The sequence below is a fragment of the Odontomachus brunneus genome, unplaced genomic scaffold, assembly GCF_010583005.1.
Source record: "Odontomachus brunneus isolate Ranch 3 - 2012 unplaced genomic scaffold, Obru_v1 Obru_scaffold_160, whole genome shotgun sequence".
Lineage (NCBI taxonomy): Eukaryota > Metazoa > Arthropoda > Insecta > Hymenoptera > Formicidae > Odontomachus > Odontomachus brunneus.
The window spans coordinates 102,422-126,164 of record NW_022639610.1 but is presented as its reverse complement, the minus strand read 5'-3'; the positions used below and the strand labels follow the sequence as shown (position 1 = coordinate 126,164).

At 41.9% G+C, this 23,743-nt stretch overlaps 1 protein-coding gene across 1 annotated transcript in view; it reads right to left on the bottom strand.

Moving 5' to 3' along the window:
- LOC116850909 (polypeptide N-acetylgalactosaminyltransferase 2) overlaps nt 1-23,743 on the bottom strand; it is a 90,052-nt gene that overhangs the window by 42,576 nt on the left and 23,733 nt on the right. Inside the window, exons 2-3 of the mRNA XM_032829740.1 lie at nt 6,948-7,120; nt 6,257-6,376 (exon numbers count right to left, since the gene is read on the bottom strand). Of these exons, the coding sequence (XP_032685631.1) occupies nt 6,257-6,376; nt 6,948-7,018 (191 nt within the window). The 5' untranslated portion in view covers nt 7,019-7,120. The remainder of the gene's footprint in view (nt 1-6,256; nt 6,377-6,947; nt 7,121-23,743) is intronic.

Genomic DNA, 23,743 nt, shown 5'->3' with positions numbered 1-23,743 from the left:
GGCGCGAAAATTTCGTCTCACAGAGTGAATTTATTTCGACAATAATTGCTAAAACTGTCGGTAGGTCGTTTCTCTTACACGTCAAGTGCATCGTGTGTTCATCAAGTCAAGTAGTAGTAGCAGCCAGTATGGTCAGACCGCGCAAGTAGCGGGATCTTGTTACGTCAGCCAGCGCGCGGACGCAGGCAGATAGATAGTTCTACCGCGCTCCAAAGCACATCCGCAACCTCGTAACGCTTATTTCTCTTCTATAATTTTTCTCCCGACATTTCGTTATATAGAGGCAGGTATTTTCGGCGTGACCATAACTCTTCATACGACGGCGCATAGAGAAAGAGAGAGAGAGAGAGTCCGCGCGCGCATATCCAAATAAAAATCCTAGACTTCTATAAAATATCGCTACGCTTCTTGAAGAATCACGTAACGCCCGTAATTGCTATCGTGCACGATACCGTCCCGCCCCTTAGTTATTTTGCGTACATGCGAGGCCAGCACCGATTCTGATTTATACGGGTCACGTCGCCTCGCTCGCCTCGCTCGTTGCGCACAACTACTTTCGTTATGTGTAAATCACGTTGGCGACTTCTACAAGATTTTCTCCTGCGAAATCCCTCAAAGTTCCGCCGCGCAATGGCGGATTTACGTCACGGGTAAACCACCTCGCAAGATCTTATTTCGAGAATCGGAGCGCATCGATATGTTTAATGCAACGAACGGCGCATCGAGTTTCCAGAGCGGCGTGTATAAATACCGCAGGTCTTTTATTATCAGTACATATAATGGAAATTACAAGAGGGAGCGGTCGACAACGAATGCCATGTTTGCGGAACATTGCGGTGACTCCGTAAGTCACTCGCGCTCGATAGTCTAATGTTTGAACTGCTGCTGACCGAATAGCCAGGCGTTCCCTCAGTTCCGTAACAATGTGGCAAAACGGGTTTTCGACGATCTTCTGCAATTGAGCATATTCCTGATGATTTTAATAAACGGCTTTTCGCGCGGAGAACGGGGTAAGGTTCGGTGGCGCGCTGCTGGTCCGCCAGTAATCGATACGGACTGTTCGCCGGCGTTGCAGTCTCGCCTAACGGAGATCGTGTAACATTTACATACTATTTCGAATATCAGCTGTCGAATTCTCCAATTGGCGCCTGGAGAATATTACGAACGACGAATTTGTAGGAAAACGTAGGGAGACGGGAGGGAAGGAAACGAATGGCCACCTTTCGTTGGCGAATCGCGTTTTTAAAATCGCGCCCACATAGTTCGCCCACGTGTCATCCGTGCGACATTTTATGTACAAGGATATTTTGTACAAGTAATGCGTGTTTATTACACTCGGCAGCCGCGCAGAAGACGATTCATCCACTTCTCATTTCAGACGGCTAATATTGACAGAACTCGCGTGCGACGGATATTCCTTTGCATAATCCCATCATTTGTGCTGACTAGGCTCGAACTTCTCGCTGATTCATGAGTCCGCAACTAACAGAATCTCCGCGCTGTTCCGCAAGAAGTCGAGGCGATTATTCGCGCGCGCGCACACGTCCCGTGCACATCCTGGAGAAAACGGAGCTTTACGTCACGGATAGATCCGCTATCCGGATCCGAGTCTGCCCGGAGCGCGTTATTCGAAATTAATCAAATGGACGTAAACTGATACCGATCTCCGCTTTGATGCGAAATTAATGGCGCCTTGCGCAATATCGCCTGGTGATGGCGAGGTGGGAGGGCGCGAGCGAATATCGATAGTAAGTCACATTCATTCGGGGCCACCGCGTCCGACAGGCATCGCCGGTGCTTCGATACTGCCGTTGATCGTGTTTGTTCGCAAGAAATACGACGTAGTCGCGCGTCGCGGCTGCGGAAGTGAGAAACGCAGGAAATTAGATCACCCTGGAATGCGGGGGCGCAAGACCGTTCCAGAGACGCGAGACGGTCGGAGAAAGGTCGGAGAACAGAAACTGCATTCTAAATTCACCAATACAAGCGCGACCTGCCGATATGAACGTCGGTATCGATCGTTTGATATCGAGACATGCTACAAAAGCGTCTACCGTGCAATTTCGTGTTTAACCCTTCGACGCACGAGTTGCCACCCCTCTGACGCACTTGTCTCGAGACGGTATCATACGTTTCTTTAAGTTCGCCGAAGAATCGTTACCATGACTATTTGAACGATTATTCGCGTGTTGTTTAACGACAATACGGAGGCACATGTTCATTAAAGTAAATGAAAAAGAATTAGAAATCTATACCAGTACACACGTGTGATATTACACGTTGGAAAGTGTATGCCTGTGTATCCGATGTTGGCTATATCGATAATGAATTGATTTGATTACGGGATTGGATTGCGCTTGGGTCTCTCCAACCGGGATATATCAATTCATGTAATAATTAGTTTGCGATAACGAAGTAATTATCCTAAATGTGTGATTCCGGATAGCAGTCGCTATTGAGCGGTGGTGTGTCATTACGAAATTTTGTTTGAACAGAGACAGTTGGGAAACGACGAAACCAGTCGAAGTAATCGCATTATCCCCGGTCAAATTAATATCATACAATCGCTTATTAACATTGTGCCACATCAAAAGCAACATCAAGAACAATATCCGAATACATCAGGACACATCAGGAACATTGTTTGCCGAACGTGCAAAGATCGAAATTTTAAGAACGTGTAACTATTTCGAGCGCACTTCTTCGTTATATTACGATAAGAGAAAGAAAGAGAAGGGGAGAAAGAGAGAGAGAGAGGAGGAGGAGGAAGAGAGAGAAAGCACATTAAGTCAGCCTACGTTTTTATTAGCGGTATATTGGACGCATAGGGCAGCGGGAGCAGGCAATACCATTAAGCGCGAGACCCCTAAACTTCGCAAACTCAATCCTATTGCTTCTCCAATGTTCCCCCGTCTCGCTGCTCTTTCCAGTGGGTTAACCGTCGGGATCGAGTCCGGAACCCTTCTACGACCTTTGTTTCAGCAAAAAGGACAGTCTCTTTTTCACCTAAAACGGCCAACTTCGTCCCGGCTTTGACTTCCTGTGTTTTCGCGTTGCGTCTGTCTACGAGCGGAGGCAAAAATTCACCGCGCCGGCGAATGCTGCGAGGCACGTTCTTGCGACGATTTTCCTTAAAGCGGGATTCACCTCGTAGGATGATACGAATTCGCGATATTTCTCTATCTATTCGCAAAGACAGTTTTCAGCAAGTTTTTTAGAATAACACCCGAGGAGGATATTCGCCAAAGCGGAATACCAAGAGAGGCTTGGGATAAAGTAGATTTCCTGCGTCTGCAATTTTTGAAGTCAGTCATAAAGTCAGTAACGTGTATGTGTACATGATATCAGTTTCAAACGGGACATAATTTAATTGAACTTATTTCACATTGATTAAACGAGATGTTTACTAAAAATTACGACATGTACTGTGAGTGCCACATCAACTAATTATATGTCAGTATCAATATTTATTCCGTATTTAGGGCACTCTCTCTGTTATGACATAAAAATTCACAATATATTCATCATATGATGTTAATTGAAGTAAAAGTAGTAATTTAATTAATGGTGCTTCGATAAACCATATGTGACTCTGCACGAAAATTAATGTACACTCTGGGGCATGACAAATGATACTGCGGTAATAACTATCTACATGTGCGAATGTGACTGATTAATCTTTATCCGAAAGTCACACGAGAAACAGCGGTAAATAACCATTTGCTGCAAAACAGTAACCTGTGTATATAGCGTAATACATCAATTATATTTTCCATTGATTCTTCATGTTCGACGAAATTTGCAAAATTAATATATATGTATTTGCTACTTCTTATATGCCAAGAAGGGAATTTTCAGAATTAATATAGAAGTAAAATTTGGATTCGGGAAAACACGAAGAAGATTCAAACGGTTTTTTCACGAATAGGATGCATCGAAAACGGTTAACCACTTAACAAGCGCGTCAATGATCAATATTTGCATCGATAAGAATTAATGACCGTAGCTTTGTCGTCTTTCTCGGGCGGCACTCGAACTCTTCGATAGTCTGAATGCATTGCAACTTTATGTCACTTCTGAATCTTTCATGATATAAAAAGACGTTGTCTGAGACGAGACGAACGAGAATAGATTGCAGCCTAGGTAAGGTCAAAGAGATTTCATTAGGTGTATAGAGCTCACACGATCACGACGGTGTGAAGAAAGGAACTGCTGTATCGGAGTACAGAACTGCCAATTACAGTTTCGCGCTCGAGCTCGCGCGGAAGATCTCCGAGAGCGTTTCGTGTTTGTACATATCCGTGCGCGCGTATTTGTATCCCGTGAAAATCACAATGTTAAGAAGTTCGTTCCCATGGAAGAGATAACGGAAGGGGAACAAGATAAATCGACCCATTTAGAAAGTAAGATTTTATCAAACCTTTCGAATGCTCAACGTATCGCTCAGCGTATCTACTGCGCTTCATTATCTTTCCTTTGACGAAGTTACAGCAACTGGCAGCTGGGACGGGTCGAAGTTGGATTTTTTTCCTCAGAAAATTACCGGAGATACTCGCGCGGCGGTATACGGAAATGAATTGTCCTCGTCTTACTTTGATCATATGCACGTTAACAAGAAAACAGATAAACTATATATTTCCTTTGATATTGTTTCTTCAGAAATGTGTCGTGGAATCGTAAAACAGAGTCTGCTTTCGAACGCAACGTCCGGTATGAGAAATCTCCCCTGTAATTTTCTTCCCGCCATTAATATTCAACCCGAATGCGAATGAAAGTTTCTTTTCGTGAACGACTACATTATTCTTCTTATAAGGAAAGGGGAATATATTACTGCTCAATATTTGCGCCGTTCTTCCGCGACGGTGCAGCTGCTGTCTGGCGGCCTGCACGTATCGCAGCTTGTCATGATGCCGCATGAGTTCCCAACGGTATGCCGCGATCTTGCCGATCGTTTGCGAGGAATAATATCCGCCGAGAGAATCACGTAGCTGCCAATAGTAGTGTATAAACGGCTTGATCGACCGACAGGCCAATTTCTGCGTCCCCTTATTTCATCTCGTCTTTTTCCCACTCAATCCCGAGCACTTGTCTCGCTAGGCACTGTTGTCTGACGGCGAGTTGTATTCATCGATTGTACGGGCCAATACATTATTTAGAGACGCTTCGAGAAACTTGCTCGTCACCTTCCGCGAGCGTGAGGATAGGAATGAAACACGACGAAATTTTGCAACTCTCTCAACAACCGTCGTCGATGTGTCGCTTCGCGAGACGCAGACATTTCCGTCAATAGACGACGCGAGGCGAACGAACGTGAGACGATTGTGAGAGTAAGCAATGACAAATTGTCGTTCCATTAATCCCCCGATAGACGTATTTATTTGAAAATGGTCGTAACGTATTTCAGAGATACAAGTCGATTTTTCTCGTAAATATAAGATGAATATGTTCTTTGAGTGTTAGACCAACTAATGAAATAACCCGCATTGAAATTTTCCAAGATTTTCCCAGATGCAGCATAGATTCTTATTAGAATTCTTATTAGAATTCCTAAATTTGATTATCCCATTACGATACTAATTGGGAATTCCATTCTTGTTTCAAACATGGGTTTTCTGTCTAGAATCGAAACAAGAATATTAAGCGAATTCGCATTTTGTTCAGTTGATAATATCGATGTACTTTTATAGTATCAAATAGGAAAAAAATCCCATTTTTATACCAATTATTGTATTTAATAAAGTAAAATATCAAAAAATGTGAAATTAAAACATTACACTTCTATCTCGAACCCATAATTATTTTAGGAGGTCGCAATGAGAGATTTTAAGAAATTTTCTATGCAAGAAATTAATAGGTTTTTTTTAAAACTGTATTAACAAATTTTTTTTTAACTGTTAACAAATAATTGTGAAATGATTGCGGAAAATTGTGAAAGGGATTGAGATAAGAAGATATATGGAGAGGTTCGGTCTCACTGCGGTATACCGCAAAAATATTGGAAATTTGAAATATGAAATTGTATCTGTCAGACACTTTGCGCCTATCAGAGGATTAAACTCATTTTAGGCGATATAATCTTTACATATATATATATACGAAATATTATATTTAATACTCTAATAAACTTTGAGTGAAGACAATAATTAAAATAAATCGTGCATGCAAATATGTATGATGCATGGTCCTTTTAGAATATTCTTACGAGATGATATACTACGGCTATATAATCATAGATCCATTGGTGATTATTACTTACATGGCGCTGCGAGTGTCAGGGATGTCACGATTGCTTGGGAGACCATCGGAGGCTTCCTGATTGAATTTATTCCTCGCGTACGGGTCTTCGCCCGCTCGCAGGCCGCCTCTCGACACGTACCTGTTGCGCAAAGAAAATGATTGCTGCTAAATTTATCGTTATTTCCACGTGCGCTTGAAATCCCGCCGTCAGATCGCGGCGTTCACATTCGACACGCGTGTCGAAATGGACTAGCCGTAAAATGCGCGCAACATCCTATCGTGACAATTGTAACGGTGCGCTCAGGGCCGCTATAATTGCGCGTAATAGTGCCGACGAATGGCGCATAGAACGAAACATTCCAACGTAATGTAGCGAGCAATAATGCGCGGAAATGTCCCGGCGGCGCGAGGAACTGTGCGATAGCGATGCAGTTTAGTAGTCGGCGGAAAGTTAATGTTCCGCTGCGACTGCCTGAAGATAATAGGTTCTTGCGCCGAACGTGCGCGAAACAATTAATACCAATGTGCCAACTTCGGGACTGAAGTCGGAAGTCAGAGGAATTAATATCGCATCCGCCGTCGGCGATGCTTTTTCACGAATGTTTAAGGATACGTGCACGACGGAGACGTCTGGTCGAGTTGTACTCTCAAAGTTTGAGTTGTACTCTCAGAGTCGATTATCGCGAGGGAAAGATGCCTTCTCAACTCACCCCTGCTCGTCGAAGTAATTCCACGTCACCCTCGGATCCGGAGTAGGCGCTGGCAGAAGCTCAGACGACATTACAATAGCCGTGCCGTCTGGGTCCACGTAGCCACCGGAATTTCCGCCAGCGGAAAGCGCCAAGGACGCGGGTTCTTTCAGCCGTAAGGCCCTGTTCTCATTCTGCTAACAGAAGGATAGAGAGAGGGAGAGATAATCTTTGCAATTAGAACTTGTCGCATCTCAATTATCTACATATAAAATAGAATGTCTGCCTGTCTCTGTATGTTCTTTATACATTCTTAAACCCTTTGACCGAACTGAATCAAATTTTGCATAGTTATTTTTTAAGAGATCCTGCGGAAAATGTAGGTTATGAAACTTGAACATTCTTTCCTCCTAATTTCATCCCCTTAACAATTTGTGATTTGTGTTATATAGCGACAAATCTATCACAAACGTTCATTACAAACGTCAAATCTATTCAAGATATATTCTAGATTCTAGCAAGTGCAGCAGTTCAATGAAGAATATTAAATTAAAACATAATTAGGATTGCTTATTATTTTACATAGAGTCGAACCAGCATTTTCTTCGACAAAGTTTGACAATACTTTTGTAAAGAGAATAGATTCTACTTTTGAGTACATAACACGATGAGCTTTTCTAAAATTTGTGATGAATATATTTTAAGGCTATTATCAAGAAAATATTTTTTGTAAAAGGTTACTTAAAAGAAGAAAAGTAAAAGTAGAGTAATTGGTTTACTTAATAATAGACTAATACTTTCAGAAGCCGCAATGATGCAGAGTTATTTCACAATGAAGCTCCAATAAACTTTCACGATCGGATGCGGAGTTGTTGCACAGAATGTGAAATGCTTGCGATCGATCGAGCCGAGATGCATATCGGCGTTCACGAGCAATAAATATTCGCTGGCGCGATAAATTAATTTCCATTAATTTAGGAAGAGAGGGAAATTGTACGCCTCAGGTTATTGCATATGAATCCGCCCGCGAAATGCCACAAACTGCATCTCCGCGCGATATAATGCAGTTGCTGTACATTCGCTCTTGTTGAACAGCACTTCGCCATCCGAGCAATTCCGCGAGATCGACAGGATAGCCCTCGTCCTTTGTAACGTGGCCGCGACTCCTTTTCCCGGAGCACTTGACTTCGACGCAGGAGTCAACTGGAACGGCAAGACGGGTTTGCTCGTCGCACTGACACATCATCGATATACGTCGTATTGATTTCGAATCGCTACAGAGTCGCGATCGTATCGCTGCGGCATTGTGCCATCGCGCCGTCGAATGCATTGTACTGTGTACATATAGGTCACGTAGGTCATCGAATTCCACTCATTAGGTTTCCGGGACTTTTCTCGCGTGTCTGTTCCCCGTGGTGCCCGCGACCTCCTTGGTGATGAGAGTCACGAGTGGACCTGGCCGCGGATGTTTTCGCGGACGCGACCCCGGCACGTACGAGCTGCGAGCTTACGTGGGCAAACTTAAGATTGCCCTGTTTTTCGTGAGAAAGCGTAAACTCGACGATCCGCGACGCCACTGTGGCGCGCGGACCATGCGATTACTTCCGTCGAGCAATTGTAACTTAACGATAAATCGGAAGACGCACGCGGAATATTCAAACGCGCTCGCTTCTGCGTGTTTCCAACATGTTCGAGTAAGATATGTTGCTGGCTTTTAGTAAAGAGAATTTTTCAAAACAAGCAAACCACACCAGTGTCTACGCGGAAAAATTACGTCTACGCGGATCGTATTTTCTATGTAATATAGAAAATACGATCATTCTTCATGTAGACATTGTAAATTATGCATAATATTATATCAGGATATGTGAAAAGAAGTAACTACCAACCTTCTGGTAACTTTCTAATCGTGTTTGGCTCTTTTTGGACTTGAACGTTCTTTAGGAATTCTCGTGATATTAAGGTATTGCTCACACAATTATAAGACCTTGTGACTTCAACATTTCGACGCATATAATGTATGATGTATTTATTACATAATATGTACAAGAATATACTCTATATAAAAACTCAAGAATTTAAAGATTAAATAAAAACTTTTTTTAATTAATTTTTGCGCGAGTTATGGACTCTTTAAATGACCTCTATAAATTACTCCTTGTCTACATAGATGACATCTCATACATAGTTTACGTAGACATAAAGTATCATGATTTATACGTTCAACCCTAACCCACACACGTAGTGAGAACAATTCGCGATTGCAGCAGTGCTCCAAGATGGAACCGCGAGAAACAAATGAAACAACGTGGAGAAGTTAATGGCGCACTCTGTTTCCAGAGGACCAGACGGCTGAATAGACACGGTAACCGATCGTCGGAAAAACGACGTTCCAAGGCCTACATAAGGAGTAGGTAGTAGTGGTGATGAGTGCGCGTCTCTGTGCAGCAGCAGCAGCCATTAATGCATTGCATTGTACGTTGAAGCGGGCGAGCAACCGTTAATTTTTCTCCGTCGGAAGTGCCCAACGACTGCGATCCGAATGGCAGTACTTTCCGCCGACCACGGGTCGTTAACCCTGCCATGTCGATCTTACGCGCGAAAACATCCTGCAACAACGCGACGAAAGAAGATGGCCAAAAGCGAAGTAGAATAAAACGACCGGGGCGCGACAGCCGATGGAGGGGGAACCGCAAAAAGAGCGACTCTCGCCGCGCTGGGGCGAGAAAGCGCGGCGGGTAGCAACGCATCCATGATGAAATATTAATTCACGGCTCACGGACCGAATTAAACCGGAAGCGCAGTCGGATGGTCAGCCTGCGGCAAGCTGTTGCATCCGGTTTCACGGCGCGGCAATGTCCACGTGACGCCGAGAGCCCCCCGCGTTGTCGCATAAAATTCGCCAAAGCGTTTTCGCGCGATCAGTCGCCAAAGGGAGGAGGGAAAAGAGAGAGAGAGAGAGAGAGAGGGGGGGGGGGAGAGAGAAAGAGAGAGAGAACACGAAAACTGCGTAAATCAGTATTTTTATTGTTTCAGCTCGCGCACCTCGCGTCGTTTATTATATATAGACTAATAGTTTATGTCAGATGTCGATTAATCACGCATACCGATTCGCGATAACCGGGGAAAAGAGGACTTTGTGGCACACAATCGCAATCGCGGTACAGGATCGTGAAATGCGACTCGACCTGCGATTGCGTCTTACATTTTGTGGCATTTAATTATGATATTACTCCGTGACACGTCGGAATCGACAAATTCGTGCCGGTGACACATTGACAATATTAACACCGCCGGTAATATCGGGTTCCCGTTTCTCATATCGGATTCCAGTGAAGGCAATCTAATAGCCTCGAGTTACGGGTTTAATCGCGCATGCGACGCAATACTGTTACGTGGGTACACGCGAAAGACGTACTGAATTTAACACCTCCAATTTGAATGCTCTCGTCCGACAATCAATGCCGTTATCGTGAAATTATCATTTGATTACTTCGAACGATACAATTGTGGCCTTTGTAAGTTGTCCTATTGTCCTGCGCTGCTTTCGTGGCAAGAAGGTTTCCTCGGAAGTTTTTAACCTCTCTTGAACAAGCGAAAAATCGATTCCATTCAGAAGACGACTATGGAAACCTTACGCAGTGATCGAAAAAGACCATTATCCTTCGTCTCGTTGCGCAAATTCGATAGACTGATATCAAAGGAGCCAAAAAACGCACACGGCGTTGTTGTCGCAAAAGTTTTAGCGGTAGATTCGTGTTTTCGAAATCGCAATGTCGTGAATGATATCGTGACGTATTCTCAAGTTCCTTGTTTGTTATTTCCGCGAAGAAGCAAGGCACATAAATCGCAGTTATATATAACCTCGTAATTGCATTTTGGTAATTAAATTGATTAAATTTAACAATTTTAACGTATCACTCGTAATACGCGTAATCCATTTAATTAATTAAATGATAAAATGATAACGCGACGTTACCAGTGATTCTCATTGCGCATACAAAAGCGCGTAGACGCCGCAATTAATGTGCGTGTATGTTTTCTATAATCTATTTATTATACACTCGTCTTTACATCGCGCGGCGTTGCACGGTCAAACGCGAATCGGTCGTTTCACAAATCGTGAAAAAATGCACTGCGACGCGCTTCAGCGTAGCGCTCTGTTTTATTGTTCTCCATATTCCCGGAACAAATTTTTCTTCCGTGGCTTTGCGCGCATAACTGTCAGCACCGTGGAGGTATTATTCCTTTTTGCACGACAAAAGCGGCGCACGTGACTTCCATAAAATTCATTGCATATGCGCCGATGCAATGATACGCGAAACCGGAAGCACCTTCTGGCGAATGCACAGCCGTTCGGACGGACAATGGTCGTGAGTGGAGATCACACGTTTGTTGAAACTCGCGGCGGAAGTGTGGAAAAAGATATAGAAACGAATAATAAAAAAAAAGTATGGAGGGAAGAGAGAGAAATAGGACGCGTCGGATCGACAGGATTCGCGGGCCGCTGCGGACACGCGCGGCTTCGAATAATGATCACATTTGATTGACGTCGTTTAACAGCATCGCGCTGTAGACTTATCTGCCATCGGAGTCGCGCATATAATTTAACGGTTTCTTACTCCTGGTGTGCTCGCGAAACACACCGCGCCTATATACTTGACATTCTTGCTTGGAGTTTTAGAAGAAATTCTCCGAAGACCGGAGAAGGGGAGGAGGAATCTAAAAGTTCTCGAAGAGTGCAACGCAAGAAGGGTTTCTCCCTGGCTCAAGTTAAAGAAGCGGACTTTAAACTTCGCCAATTAGTAGCCGATAATACTATTTATACGCGTATTTGCCGCGAACTTCGCGAGACCCGTCGATCGACTTACTCGTCGATTTGCGACGCGCTCGCTTTAACTCCGAGATTAAGTATACATCCGTCTCAGTCAGGTAGCCTGGTTCGTAGTGCGCATTAATTTGTCATTGTCACCGGCACTTTCTTAACTCTGTCCCGATGTACGCAGATGTAGTTCGCCGAAGTTACGTTATCTCGGGGATAGCAGGTGATTAACGTCAATTTATCAATTATCAATCGCTTAAACTCGCGACATCTCGATATGTCCGTGGACCTTCTTAATTTCACTTTTCCCAATCATTAGGGTTTCCCAAAATTCTCAGACGTTGTTCCCATGGAAAATCCGAAATTGGAGCATGACAACGTTATCAATGCGTCCTCCATCTTCCGCCGCTAATGGCATGCCGTCTCTTGTAACTCAAGCGCATGCAGATTTTATCTCGCGACATTCGAAGAATTACTGTTTCCGGCGCGGCTTTACGATAAACGAGGAAACAGCGGAAACGTCGTTATTGTTCCATATTATCCCGCGTGAGTCCAGACAATCGAAATCGAGCAATGCAATATTGCCAAGGTATGTGATTTTGCGATTATTATCGACGAGGGTCGCATTACTAATGCGGTTATTGTCACCAGGCACGCATACATAGTAGTAACAGTAAGCGAGTAACTGACGTATTATTGTTATTAGTGTTTGATACGAATGGCCATGTGTGAATTGGCGAAAAGAGCCTTTGGCCATGTTTCACGAACAAAACGTAGCATTGAACACAAAGCCATAGAATTATTGTATATCTGTAACTGTTCAGTTAATAGTAGTAGGATACAGTATATTCAGTAATACAGAGATATGATATCCACACGCACATAATAATATTACAATTTCGAGTTATGCTTTGTTGCCAAAGTATCCGTACTGGTAATGATATAATTTCAACGTAACACACGATGTTAATTCTATGCAAAATGTATTGCGCGCGGAGACATGTTAAATCCCGCGTTAAATGTTAAATTATTTTGTAGAAACATATATCTATATCTGGCACATCACTCAAAGAGAGATTGTACATTTCTAAAAATGATACGTGCAAGTGATAATTATGTAAAAAGGTGTTAGTAGTAGACTGAGATGTAAGAGAGAGAGAGAGAGCGAGTTAATTTTGAGACGCGAAAGTGCATTTGTAACATGCATACGGGCGGTGTAGGTGCCACAATGCAGATGAGACGTATGTCTTGTTGCATATTTAATTGCAGAGTGTCGCTCTTTCACGTCTCGTCGTGCGTCAAGTCATTCGCACCATAATATGACGATTCACTTCCCCTCTATTCATATCGGAAAGCCAAAGTGCTCATTATGCCCCAAGGCAGTCTTTTCTTTACAATCTATTGAAGATCAACGAGAAAGTCGACAGATATTCTACGATACATCTCTATGATTATTCCACTTACACGCAACGACTCAATTACTCACGGGACAGCTCGTGTCAAATTTTTTTGCTCGACGCATTTGACTCCAAGGGAACGCTTTAATCGATGTGGTCTCTCTTTTGTGTGTTAATCCTTACAGAGTGTGTGTTGTAGCGTACTATTATACGCAATGTACGGGCATGTTCGCAGTTTCTGTGGAAATGTACGTACAAATTAAATAACGCAGCGAGTTGTCATGTATTATTACGAGCAAACGAAATTACTGAAATTTAGGGCTACGTTTCACGAAGCCAACCGAAACGCTCGATAATTACATAAATTATTAATACTTATCTAAACCGCAAGGAGTAATTCATACGTGCTACATAATTGAAATGCTCACCCGAGCCATGCGCGCTATTAGTAGATTATTAAACATTACAGAGGAGTTTAATTATTCTATAAAACGATCAGAGTTTCACATATCGAATCGATTTGCCCGTATAATTGGTTAAAATCGGATCAGCATCGAATTCGGATTCTTGCACGCGCGGCGGTGTAACAAATGGCTACGGTGAAGTTACTTTTTCATTTCAGAAAATTGTGGAAAAACGTCTTGTATACTATTCTTCCAACGGCTCGACTGCCACGTCCACGCCTGTTTTCGCGCGAGAAAGATAAAACTGATAACAAATATCGCACAATTGGAAAAAGAAATGGGGGAACTCTTCTCCTGCTACGCGCCGTCCATGTAAAAATATGAACTACAAGCATCTGACGGCAACCGTTTCATCTTTCTCACGCTCCGCGCATCCTGTCGTAATTTTGTCGAGGGCGTGAAATTTTCTGCGATTTCCATCTCCAGAATCGACGGAGTGCAAAGAGGAGGACAGGAAGAGTGGCGAGAACCGGAAGGGAAACGAGAATACACGCGGTAGGGAACACCAGGCCCGTCCGATATGTTTTCGCTGAGTTATGAGTAGATTTGCATATAGAAACTGTCCGTGGCTGCGAAACGGATTTGCCCGAAAGCAGACAAAGTAGGAGGGATGACACTTGGACACGACGTTGGTATTAAATTTGCGGCGCTGGCCGATCCGATCTCGGGATTAAATATTGTTAGGTGCAGGATAAGGAAGACGTATTCCTAGTTGCCGCACGAGAGACGTTAGTTCGGCAAGTTTCGTGGGCGAAGGACGAAGGAGCCGTCGGGAAGATTGCGCGGGACGAAACAATTTATTCTCACCGGCGTCTTTCGCTCTTAATTGAAATACGTTGGCAGTTGGGTGAAATAAGACTGAACTTCAACGTCGCGATAGTATTCTAAGACGACCGAAGAGAAAAGACACGAATAGAGTAGTAATGCGAAATTGAAACCAGCAGGTGACATGCGAAACCATCCGGTTGGCAAAGGTTCGCGCATTCACGTAAACAAATTATTGAGAGATGATATATATATATATATATATATATATATATATATATATATATATATATATATAATAAAAAAACAATCAAAAGAATATAATCTTTAGCGGAATCCTCTTACATATGGCCTCTTCTAAAGGATTCTTCTAAAGTCAAGAGAAAAATATTTCAAGTACGATATTCTTAGAGTTAGAGAATTTCATCTTTTATTTACAGTACAAATATCGTTCTTAGTAGAAATTTCTTCTAGTAAAAATGCATTCTACTTCAAGTAAACATGTTCTTTTTGATTCGAAAAGAAAAAAAATTAAAGTAATATCTAGTAGATTTCTGATTAATATAGTTTATTTTATTAGAAGATAGAAATTAGAACAGAAATTCTTTCAGTAAGAGTTGTTACTTAGAATATGAGATTACAGGAAATAGTATCGTGAAATGAAAGTTTTTTATTTGGTTATTAGAATATTTCCCTCTTGGTTTTGGAAGAATCTTTTCTTGAGGCCAATATGTAAGAATATTCCGTTAAGAACAAAATTTCTTTGGGCGTAACTTTCATTGCGATATCGTAAACTTGAAGCGAGAAATCAAGCGCAAACTTGAAGTAAGGTTATGTAAATGTACACACTGTGCGTGCATTCAGTTTTTAGCCAATGTTATACGCGTTGTTCAATTAAGGAAAGCGCATTAACATGCGTTATGGTTACAAAGGGTTAATTTCGCAGCAAATTCGACCGGTCCGGCAAATCTAGTTAGCCGATGGCTCGCTTCGTCCTTCATGGAACGACCACTCTGTGTACGCAGGGCTCTTGCGGTTAATGGTCGGCTCGTCCCACGTCACCCGTGGCGGTTTCGGACGATTGCAGACGGGACCGCGGGCTTTCAGATAATTTAATGTTTCCGCAGCAATCCACTTAGCATCCTAACATAGACCCCCGACTTAAGTGAGTCTAAGGTACATAAACGTCACTCCTACGCCACATTTCTGTATTTCGCCGCGAGGAGAATTTGTGTTCGCGGGAAGAAGCGGAGAGAAATATCGTGCATCCATCCTTACTCTTTGAAACTTCAACGCGCATAGTTTTGTTTTACCCGAGCACTTGCAATATTACCGATATTGATGCACAAAATTTCTCCTCTCTGTGCGAAATTAGTCTGATTATGTAAACTCAATTTCGTTTGAGCTGTCACTACACTCAATATCGCTGTCGGTGCTTCAATTATTTACGATCGGTTTCTGTGTACTTCACTAACTATAAATTACAACTTCGTAAATACGATTGCATGCTCGTTAATCATATTAACGCTTCGTCGACGGTTAGTCAGAGCAGCGTAAACACGTAGGTTCGCGCAAAAGAATTCATGCAGATTTCAATAAAATCGCGTGAATCATGAAATATTAAATTACGCCAAGTTACGGCGTTTAAACCGCAGAGATTGTCCGTCGATGTATGTAATATAATCCTTCGTTAATATTAAACTCGTCTGGCGTGCTGCCGCACACAGCAGAAATTTATTTATAATTACCAGCACACGTTTATTTCCGATATATCGGGCCGGGAATGTTGCGCGGCTGCTGTAATTGTATTCTTCGTTAAAATTCAAAATTGAAGACCATCGACCGTATTTATGCCACTAATATTTATACCTTGCTAAAGCGAACTAATAATAAACATTTGTTTACGAGTAAAAAAACAGAAAAAAAAATATTTAAAGAATAATGTATTCAACAGAACTGCTTAAAATAACAAATTGATGTTATTTAAATGAACAACATCAGTTGTTTGTTTGCATAATACTGTTAACTTAGCTCTTTTCCTTCGTTTTTCATGTATCTAAGACGTCAATGAAATTGTTAATTTTTACTACTCAGAACCGAGCGACAAGTAGAATAGTAATTTCTAATTTCGCACAAATTTTTCTGTGTGTGTAACTGTGCGAGTTCCATCTCGGGAAGACGTCGTAAGTCTACACAGAGCGCCTCAATTCCGAATGTCTCAATTCACAATACATCCTCGATTGTGCTCGGGTACACAACGAATGAAGAGGAGAACACGAAAATCGGATGGAGACGTAAGACGCGAAGAACTAGTAAGACGAGAGGAACTATTTAATCTTTCATCAATTCTCTTAATTAACCGGCAACAATAGTAGCTGCTTCTTCGATCTTCTCTATAAAGACGGTCCGACATTCTGGCGAACGTTTCGCCGACGATTTGTTGTGTATAGAGGACCGTTTGTCCGCGAGAAACTTCGATTATCTTCTATCTCTTTCTTGTACGGGGTAAATTCATAAATAATTTCTTTTGTACAGGACAATAAATAAAAAAATTGCTAGTATAACAAGGCCCGTTTTTACGAAAGCGTAAAAGCGAAAGTTCTTTGTAACAGAATTATAAGTTATAAGAAGGCATAGAAGAAAAATTTTATAATTTTGTTATATTTTTGAATAACATAGTATAAATCAATTGAGATGAGTATCGATTGCTGCGTAATACGAAATGTAATTTTTATCATATGCAAAAAACAGTTTCGTTAGATTAACTCAAAAATTCCTGTTGAAGTTATTCGATCTAAGTTATCAAGATTTTCGGTTAATTTAAACAGAATTCAGTCGGAACTTCTGAATTGTTCATATTTCACCAGAAATTGATTTACCCAATTAAACTTTGTTTTCTGCACACAGAGATCCTTTCTCACATTATTGGAGAATAAAATCTAACGCGATATTGAAACTTAAATTGACTAATTTTACCAAATCAAAATTTTTATGAAAACATCACGACTATACAATTATCGTAAATATTTTCATTAAAAATCAAAGAGTGAATCTTTTTTATATTTTACCATCCTAGGAATATATTCGCTCTAATCGAATGAAATATTTGTTCATATAAAGTTAGAATTCATTCTAAGCTTGAGTGAAACATTCACTTTTGTGATTTCGAGAGGTAGTATTTTCATTTTAGCTTGAAGTGAAAATACTGCTATTTTTCATTCGTCTTGAGCGAGACTCAACTCCAAAAAGTTTAGAGAAGTGCAGAGTCTTGTTGTAATTATTTGTATGATTAGCATTATTTGTATAATTAAGCAAAATCCCGTCTAATTTAACCTTCCTCTCTTATCGGAAGTATTTAAGGGGAACGTAAGCGCCCTACCGCACTCCGGCAGCCATGGTGCGCGAGGCAAACCAACTGCGGCGCCCACGAAATTCCTCTCGAAACAAAACCCATTGTGCGCGAGACAAAGACGAAGAATCCAGCACGAGTACGTGGCATTAGTGTCCCCGATACGGCGGCCGATGGCGGCGAAAGGGTTGAGCAAACCGGTCCCGATAGATACTGGGAACAATAGTAAGAACCGAGGATGACTGTCGCTTCCACCCCCGGGGGTGGTCGTCCGTCCGCTCGATCCCGGCCGCTGCCAGAAGGCTGAAGCGACCTCGACACTTAACGAAACGACGTTTCTTATCGATCTTCCTGTTCGCTCGGATGTGAACAACTGCCGCGATGCATCGGGGGGAAACCGAGCATACAACTCACCTTGTCGTTTTCTTCCCTTTTTCGTTCTCCGTCTAACCCTTCCTCTACCGTCCAACCATCCCTCTTCCTCCGTTTTCACCTCTCGTTCCTTGTTCTCTCTCTCTCTCTCTCTCTCTCTCTCTCTCTCTCTCTCTCTCTTCCTCTCTTCTCTTTTATCGGCCTTCCTTTTACACCGCATTAAAGTGCATGTAATGCGATCGTGGAATCACGTTTGCTAACTCGCGGTCTGAAGCCCTTGAGAAACGGCGCCTTTTTTCCCGGGAGAAACCAGGTCAACGGGAGATAACTCACAAAGTTTGGCGATTTTTTCACTTGCCGCGGCAGCATAAAATGGACTTTTTTCGCGGCGAGTGGAGGGAGACGGCGGGCTCGAGCCAACCGTCTCGCGTTGTTTTAATAAAGTTGGACATTTAATTAACGCTTTTTTCACGACTTTGGGTATTTCGAGTTAGCCGGGGCATCGAGGATGAAACATCGGAATTGCTAAAGTACGACGGGAGAGAGAAGGACGGACGAGACGAACGAGGGGATGAAGTGGCTTGTAAGAGTTCCCTCGCTTTTCGAAGTACAAATATACGCTCTCCACAGTCATTTTTGCATCAAACTTGTTTGCCAATGAACCCTCCGCGATAATTAAAACGAATATAAAACCGTTGCTTCATATTAACGTTAATGAAACGATAACAAGCGTGAATTATTAAACGAGCACGGAAAGCTTCCCGGCTCTTCATTTAATGCCGTTTTAAATTATGGCATTAAAGTCGCTATTGATCATATGAAGCTGAAATTCAGCAAAATATGCACGTGGCGCAAATTTTATTTTTAATACCGGCCGCATGGATTCAGGTAGAGTGTGCTACTCGTGTAATCCACGTGGTTGCAGTTGTGTCTAGCGTGACCTGTATGCTAAGCCCCACGTCTACAGAACCACATGCATCAAGCTGATATAGGAGACATTAATGCCACGTCGTACGAGCTACACGTGCCACCCCGTTTCAAACCGCGCGGCCGTCAAGCCGGATTCTTCATCTTTATCTCCGGCAGAATTCCATTTATCTCCGTTACTAGGCAGTTTTGTAAAGTGCGCTCGGAATATTTCACAGCGGCACTATCTCATTATCCGCGAACGCCCACGGATGTAACAAGATGCTCGCCGGCCGTAGCTAACTAAAGACATAGCTAACTGTATCATTCTTTGAAATATCGCAAAATGACCGATACAAGTTGACAAGAGCATTCTTTGTATGTATTCATTGGTTCGACTTGCTTCGACTCGTTATCTCGAAACTATCAAAAGATATAGCGTCTTCAAAATCCGCCAGAGAGGGATGGATATCTTATATACCGCGACAAGTTACGTTATCATTCAATAGTTTCAGGATGTTCTTATCGCACATTTATCCCTAGTACGTGACAATACAATGTATGTTCAATGTTTGCATTAAGGCTCTTGAGTATTCTCCGCGGTCATCTTGATTTATGAGACGAGAAAACACAAACTTCCTGCGAAATATATAGAAAAGTGAAAGAATACAATCACAGCTTGCAATACATTGAATAAATACGTAAAATGGCCCGAATACTTTCTTTTAGCTCCAAACGACCAATAAATAATCGTATAATTAACGTGACAAAGCTGCGAGGAAAAGATAGATTAAAGAGGAAAGTTACATGTCACATTAATTTTACGATTATTTACAGTATATACTCAAAAAATATCAGAAAAAATCATTAGAAGTTCAAACAAGACTTTTTTATCATTAAAAATGCGAGATAAAAATGTTCTCGTCCGATTTGCACTGCAAGGTCTTTTGCGACATTGTGTCTCTTAAACATTCTGGTTATAAAAATCATCACGCGTAAATCACGTGTCACAAGAAATGCATCGCGCGTAGACAGAAAATACGAGATGCAATACGCATCGGTGACTTATAACAAGAAACGGCGTCGATACCACAGGAGTGGCGCGAGAAGCTCGAAACCAGAAGAGCTTTCCCGTGTCCTTGGCAGTCCTCTCTAATGTAAATTTACTGTCGGTCCGTTACTCTTAGCAGTTTCTTTCTTGCGGAATGCACTTTTGCATCGCGCGCCGGTCCTATCGCGCTCTTTAACCTGGCGCGTCGTGTCGCACCGCGCAGCGTCTTGAAGGATAAGCGTATTTATGGGGTCAAGAGAAGATCGAAGATCAGGTCAGCCACGACCGAAATATATCGATTCTTCGCTTTTTTTTTTTTCCTTTCGGTCGCAGGAGAGGAGAAACTCTCTCGCGGATAAGGCGTCGCTTATCATCGGAGCCCCAATGGAATCGAGTTTCCGTCATTGAGGAGTACGTACGCTGAATCGAAATATGACTCAAGTTTTGCTGTAAGCGTCGATGTTTCATGCATACTAATAAAACTTCAAGCAAAATGAAATATGTGTCAATTTATATATTTGTATAAATAAATAAGGAGGTATTATACGCCTAGTGCAATTTTTCGTGTGTTCTTGGTGATTGAGTTTACAATGCTTAAGATGCACAAAGTTATCATAAGCGTGAAGATATCGTTTTTCGGTTTAATTTCTTTGTAAACTTCACTTAAGGAGTATTCTATTCAGGTATGTATTTTCAGGGCGCCCAAGGGGCATATTTTCAGTAACATATCAAGGGAAGTACTTGTAAATTCATCATTTATCGAACAAAATTACGTTTTTAATTATTTACTTCACTATCTAAATAATAAATATTAATTTGAAACTAATCTCATGATGCTTGCCACATCTCACTCAATACAATGTTACTCAAAGCATAAAGCAGCAATTTTTTGGTTTACAATCGGTCATTACATAGAAATGGAAGAAATACTGTTCTTTTTTCTATGTCACGTTTCCTCATATGTAATATTTATAATGTAAGTTTTTTATTTCAACGGTATCACTTTTTACAAAGTTACACTGGAATAATGATCATCTATATTGCTTCTATTATAAGGTTTTATGTGCAAAATGCAAAATTGCAATTATTCAATATTGAATTTCTCACGTACAGTGCAGACAAATCGTATGAAGCTTTAATTACGAGTGCGTTCACCTACGATAAATGTTACATAAAATTTTTATATATTTACAAACAATTTTGATAAAAAAAACGCATTATATAAATTTTTAGGTATTTCGGTTTAGATGAATAAACTTCTTAAGTGAGATATATTTTATAACTCGATGTCATTTTTTTAAATACTGATAAATCGCAATAAATTGCCAGGTATTGTCTGACATTCATTCTGTAATATTAACGGCTGACAATAAAGTAAACATTATTATTACTATTAAATAATGTGTTTTTGATGTTACAGGCGTCAAAAGCGGTTTACGTTGGAATTACCTAAAGTGACTCTCGTAATTCTTCGAGTATCTGGTCAGATTGATGTCTTATTAAAGCGCTTTCGATTGAACGCGTCCAAAAGGATCGTTAGACGATAAATTTGTGCGCCGCAGATTACGTATGGCGGGACAGCGATGCGTTCGAATGGAAATTGATTTTTACGCCGGGCGGACGTGACGCGTTATTTCTAGCGTGTTCACGCGTGGACCGATAACGGTGTAATTTATCAACGAATGGAAGAGAGTCGTCAAACGATCGACATACGTTACACTCGATAGCCGCGATAGCGGCGAACGCGTCATGCGTCGGTAACTTTTACGGCGGTACACAGTCCGCCGATTCAACGGACGAGAATTCATAAAAATCGAACGTTCTATAAAAATGTTATGCTTATAGAATAGACTACTTTCGGCGAAACGGACCGTGCTCTCTCTCGAGTTTATGGTTTGCTCGAGAGCGTGAGCTCAGTCACCATTACTCCGTCTCTTCTCTTATTTTTTAATGCGTCTGCCCGCGAGTACATTTCATATCATTTACTGTGACATACGGTTACGAAACTCGCGCTACATCAAAGAAAGGCCAAGCTTAATTAAATCAATCGCGCCTGCTGGGAACAACATGATATTAAAAGACATAACTTCCCGGCTTCTCTTTTCTCTTTCTTCTTCTACTTTTTTTTCCTTCTTTCAGAGCTGCGCATTGTCGACGCGGCAAATTCATAAAAATGATACACGACGCAATACGAGTGTAACAAACATTTGGAAACATTTGAGTTCGGGATAGCTACCGTCGCAAAAATTAAGGAAACTTTTCGTCGAAAAAAACTTTGCCACTCTGCCCGGTGGAGATACACGAGAGCGCAATTTTATCCAGCAGCTGTGCGACGCGTATAAATTTCGGAAATCGTTTCTTCGCCGCGCGATCGCGCCGTCGCGACTCCTGGGCGCGAACGAGAAGGGCAGAAAAATTTCTCTCGTTTAACCGTAACGCCGCAGTCTCGCAATTTACGCATGACCGCGACGTGCGCTGGGTTCGTATTGTTTTTCTCACGACCGCCATGAGTCCGTGTAAACGTGATCGAGGCGAACTTCGACGAATCTCGCGTGCTCGCGAGGAGTCACGCGCGAGTCGCACGTCTCGAGGAACAGGAAAAGAGTGGGCGACGCGCCGTCGGACGCAGGGAAATGCGAGGTAAAGATTAAGAGCACCCACGGGACGAATGAAATGGGAGAAAAAGGAAAACGGGGCTTACGAGCGAGAAGAACGTTTCGTCTCGCTTACATAATATTTCTCGTCGACGACTTTGGGTTCGGTTAAGGGAGCGACAGTCCTCTCGACCCCGCTCGAAGTAGATGCGACAGTGGATTTACTAGACGCGAGAATAACGGAACAGTGGATTTTCAAGCGCGTCTCCTCCGCATTTATCTCCGATGTAATTAACGAAGCATCATCTCATCGCTGGCGATTTATCAGTGTAATTTGTTACGTGTGATCCACACAAGCGCGATGAACCATTCTTATTTCTTCTAAGCACGGATTTATTCAGCAGCTCGAAATACAAGTCTGTTAGTTGAAAAATATGAAATGTTTGCTACGTGACGGAATACAATTACGAGTATTGATTTGTCAGTTTTCGCGCAAACAAAATTGTGCAAATTTGATCATAAATGGTAAAAATTTTAACGACCTATTTTTTTCTCTTTCTCTCTCTCTCTCTCTCTCTCTCAGTGTCTCTTACTAAGTATATTTCCTCTCACTGGTGTGAACGGCTCAGGATTAAACTTATCCCGTAAGTGAATTTGCATAGGTTGGCGCGCGGATTTTTCTCATTTCCCAACTCGGCATAGAAGTATTTTTACATTCCGACGTCGAGTTCCTTTAATTCCAGATCGAGATTGAATTAATCGAACGGTGGGATTGCCGGAAGTAATAGCTGCGCCGCCATGGGGTTCGTAAAACCCACATCACCGACTTGATTCGGAATTCGCAAACCAACAGAGGATTTCCACGACGATGGTGTTTCCAGTGAAAGCGAATAGGATTCCTGAACGAAAAACGATGCATTTTATTAAGGTGAGACAGAAAAATGCGAAATTAACGAAGAGTTTTATAAAACATTCTTCATTATTAAGACGCCCCTTTCTTTTAAATAACGTAATTACATAATTAATCAATAATTGTGTAAGTGGCAGTAATACGCTACGTCTCTACGATTAGATTAATGATGAGGTGTGAAAGTACG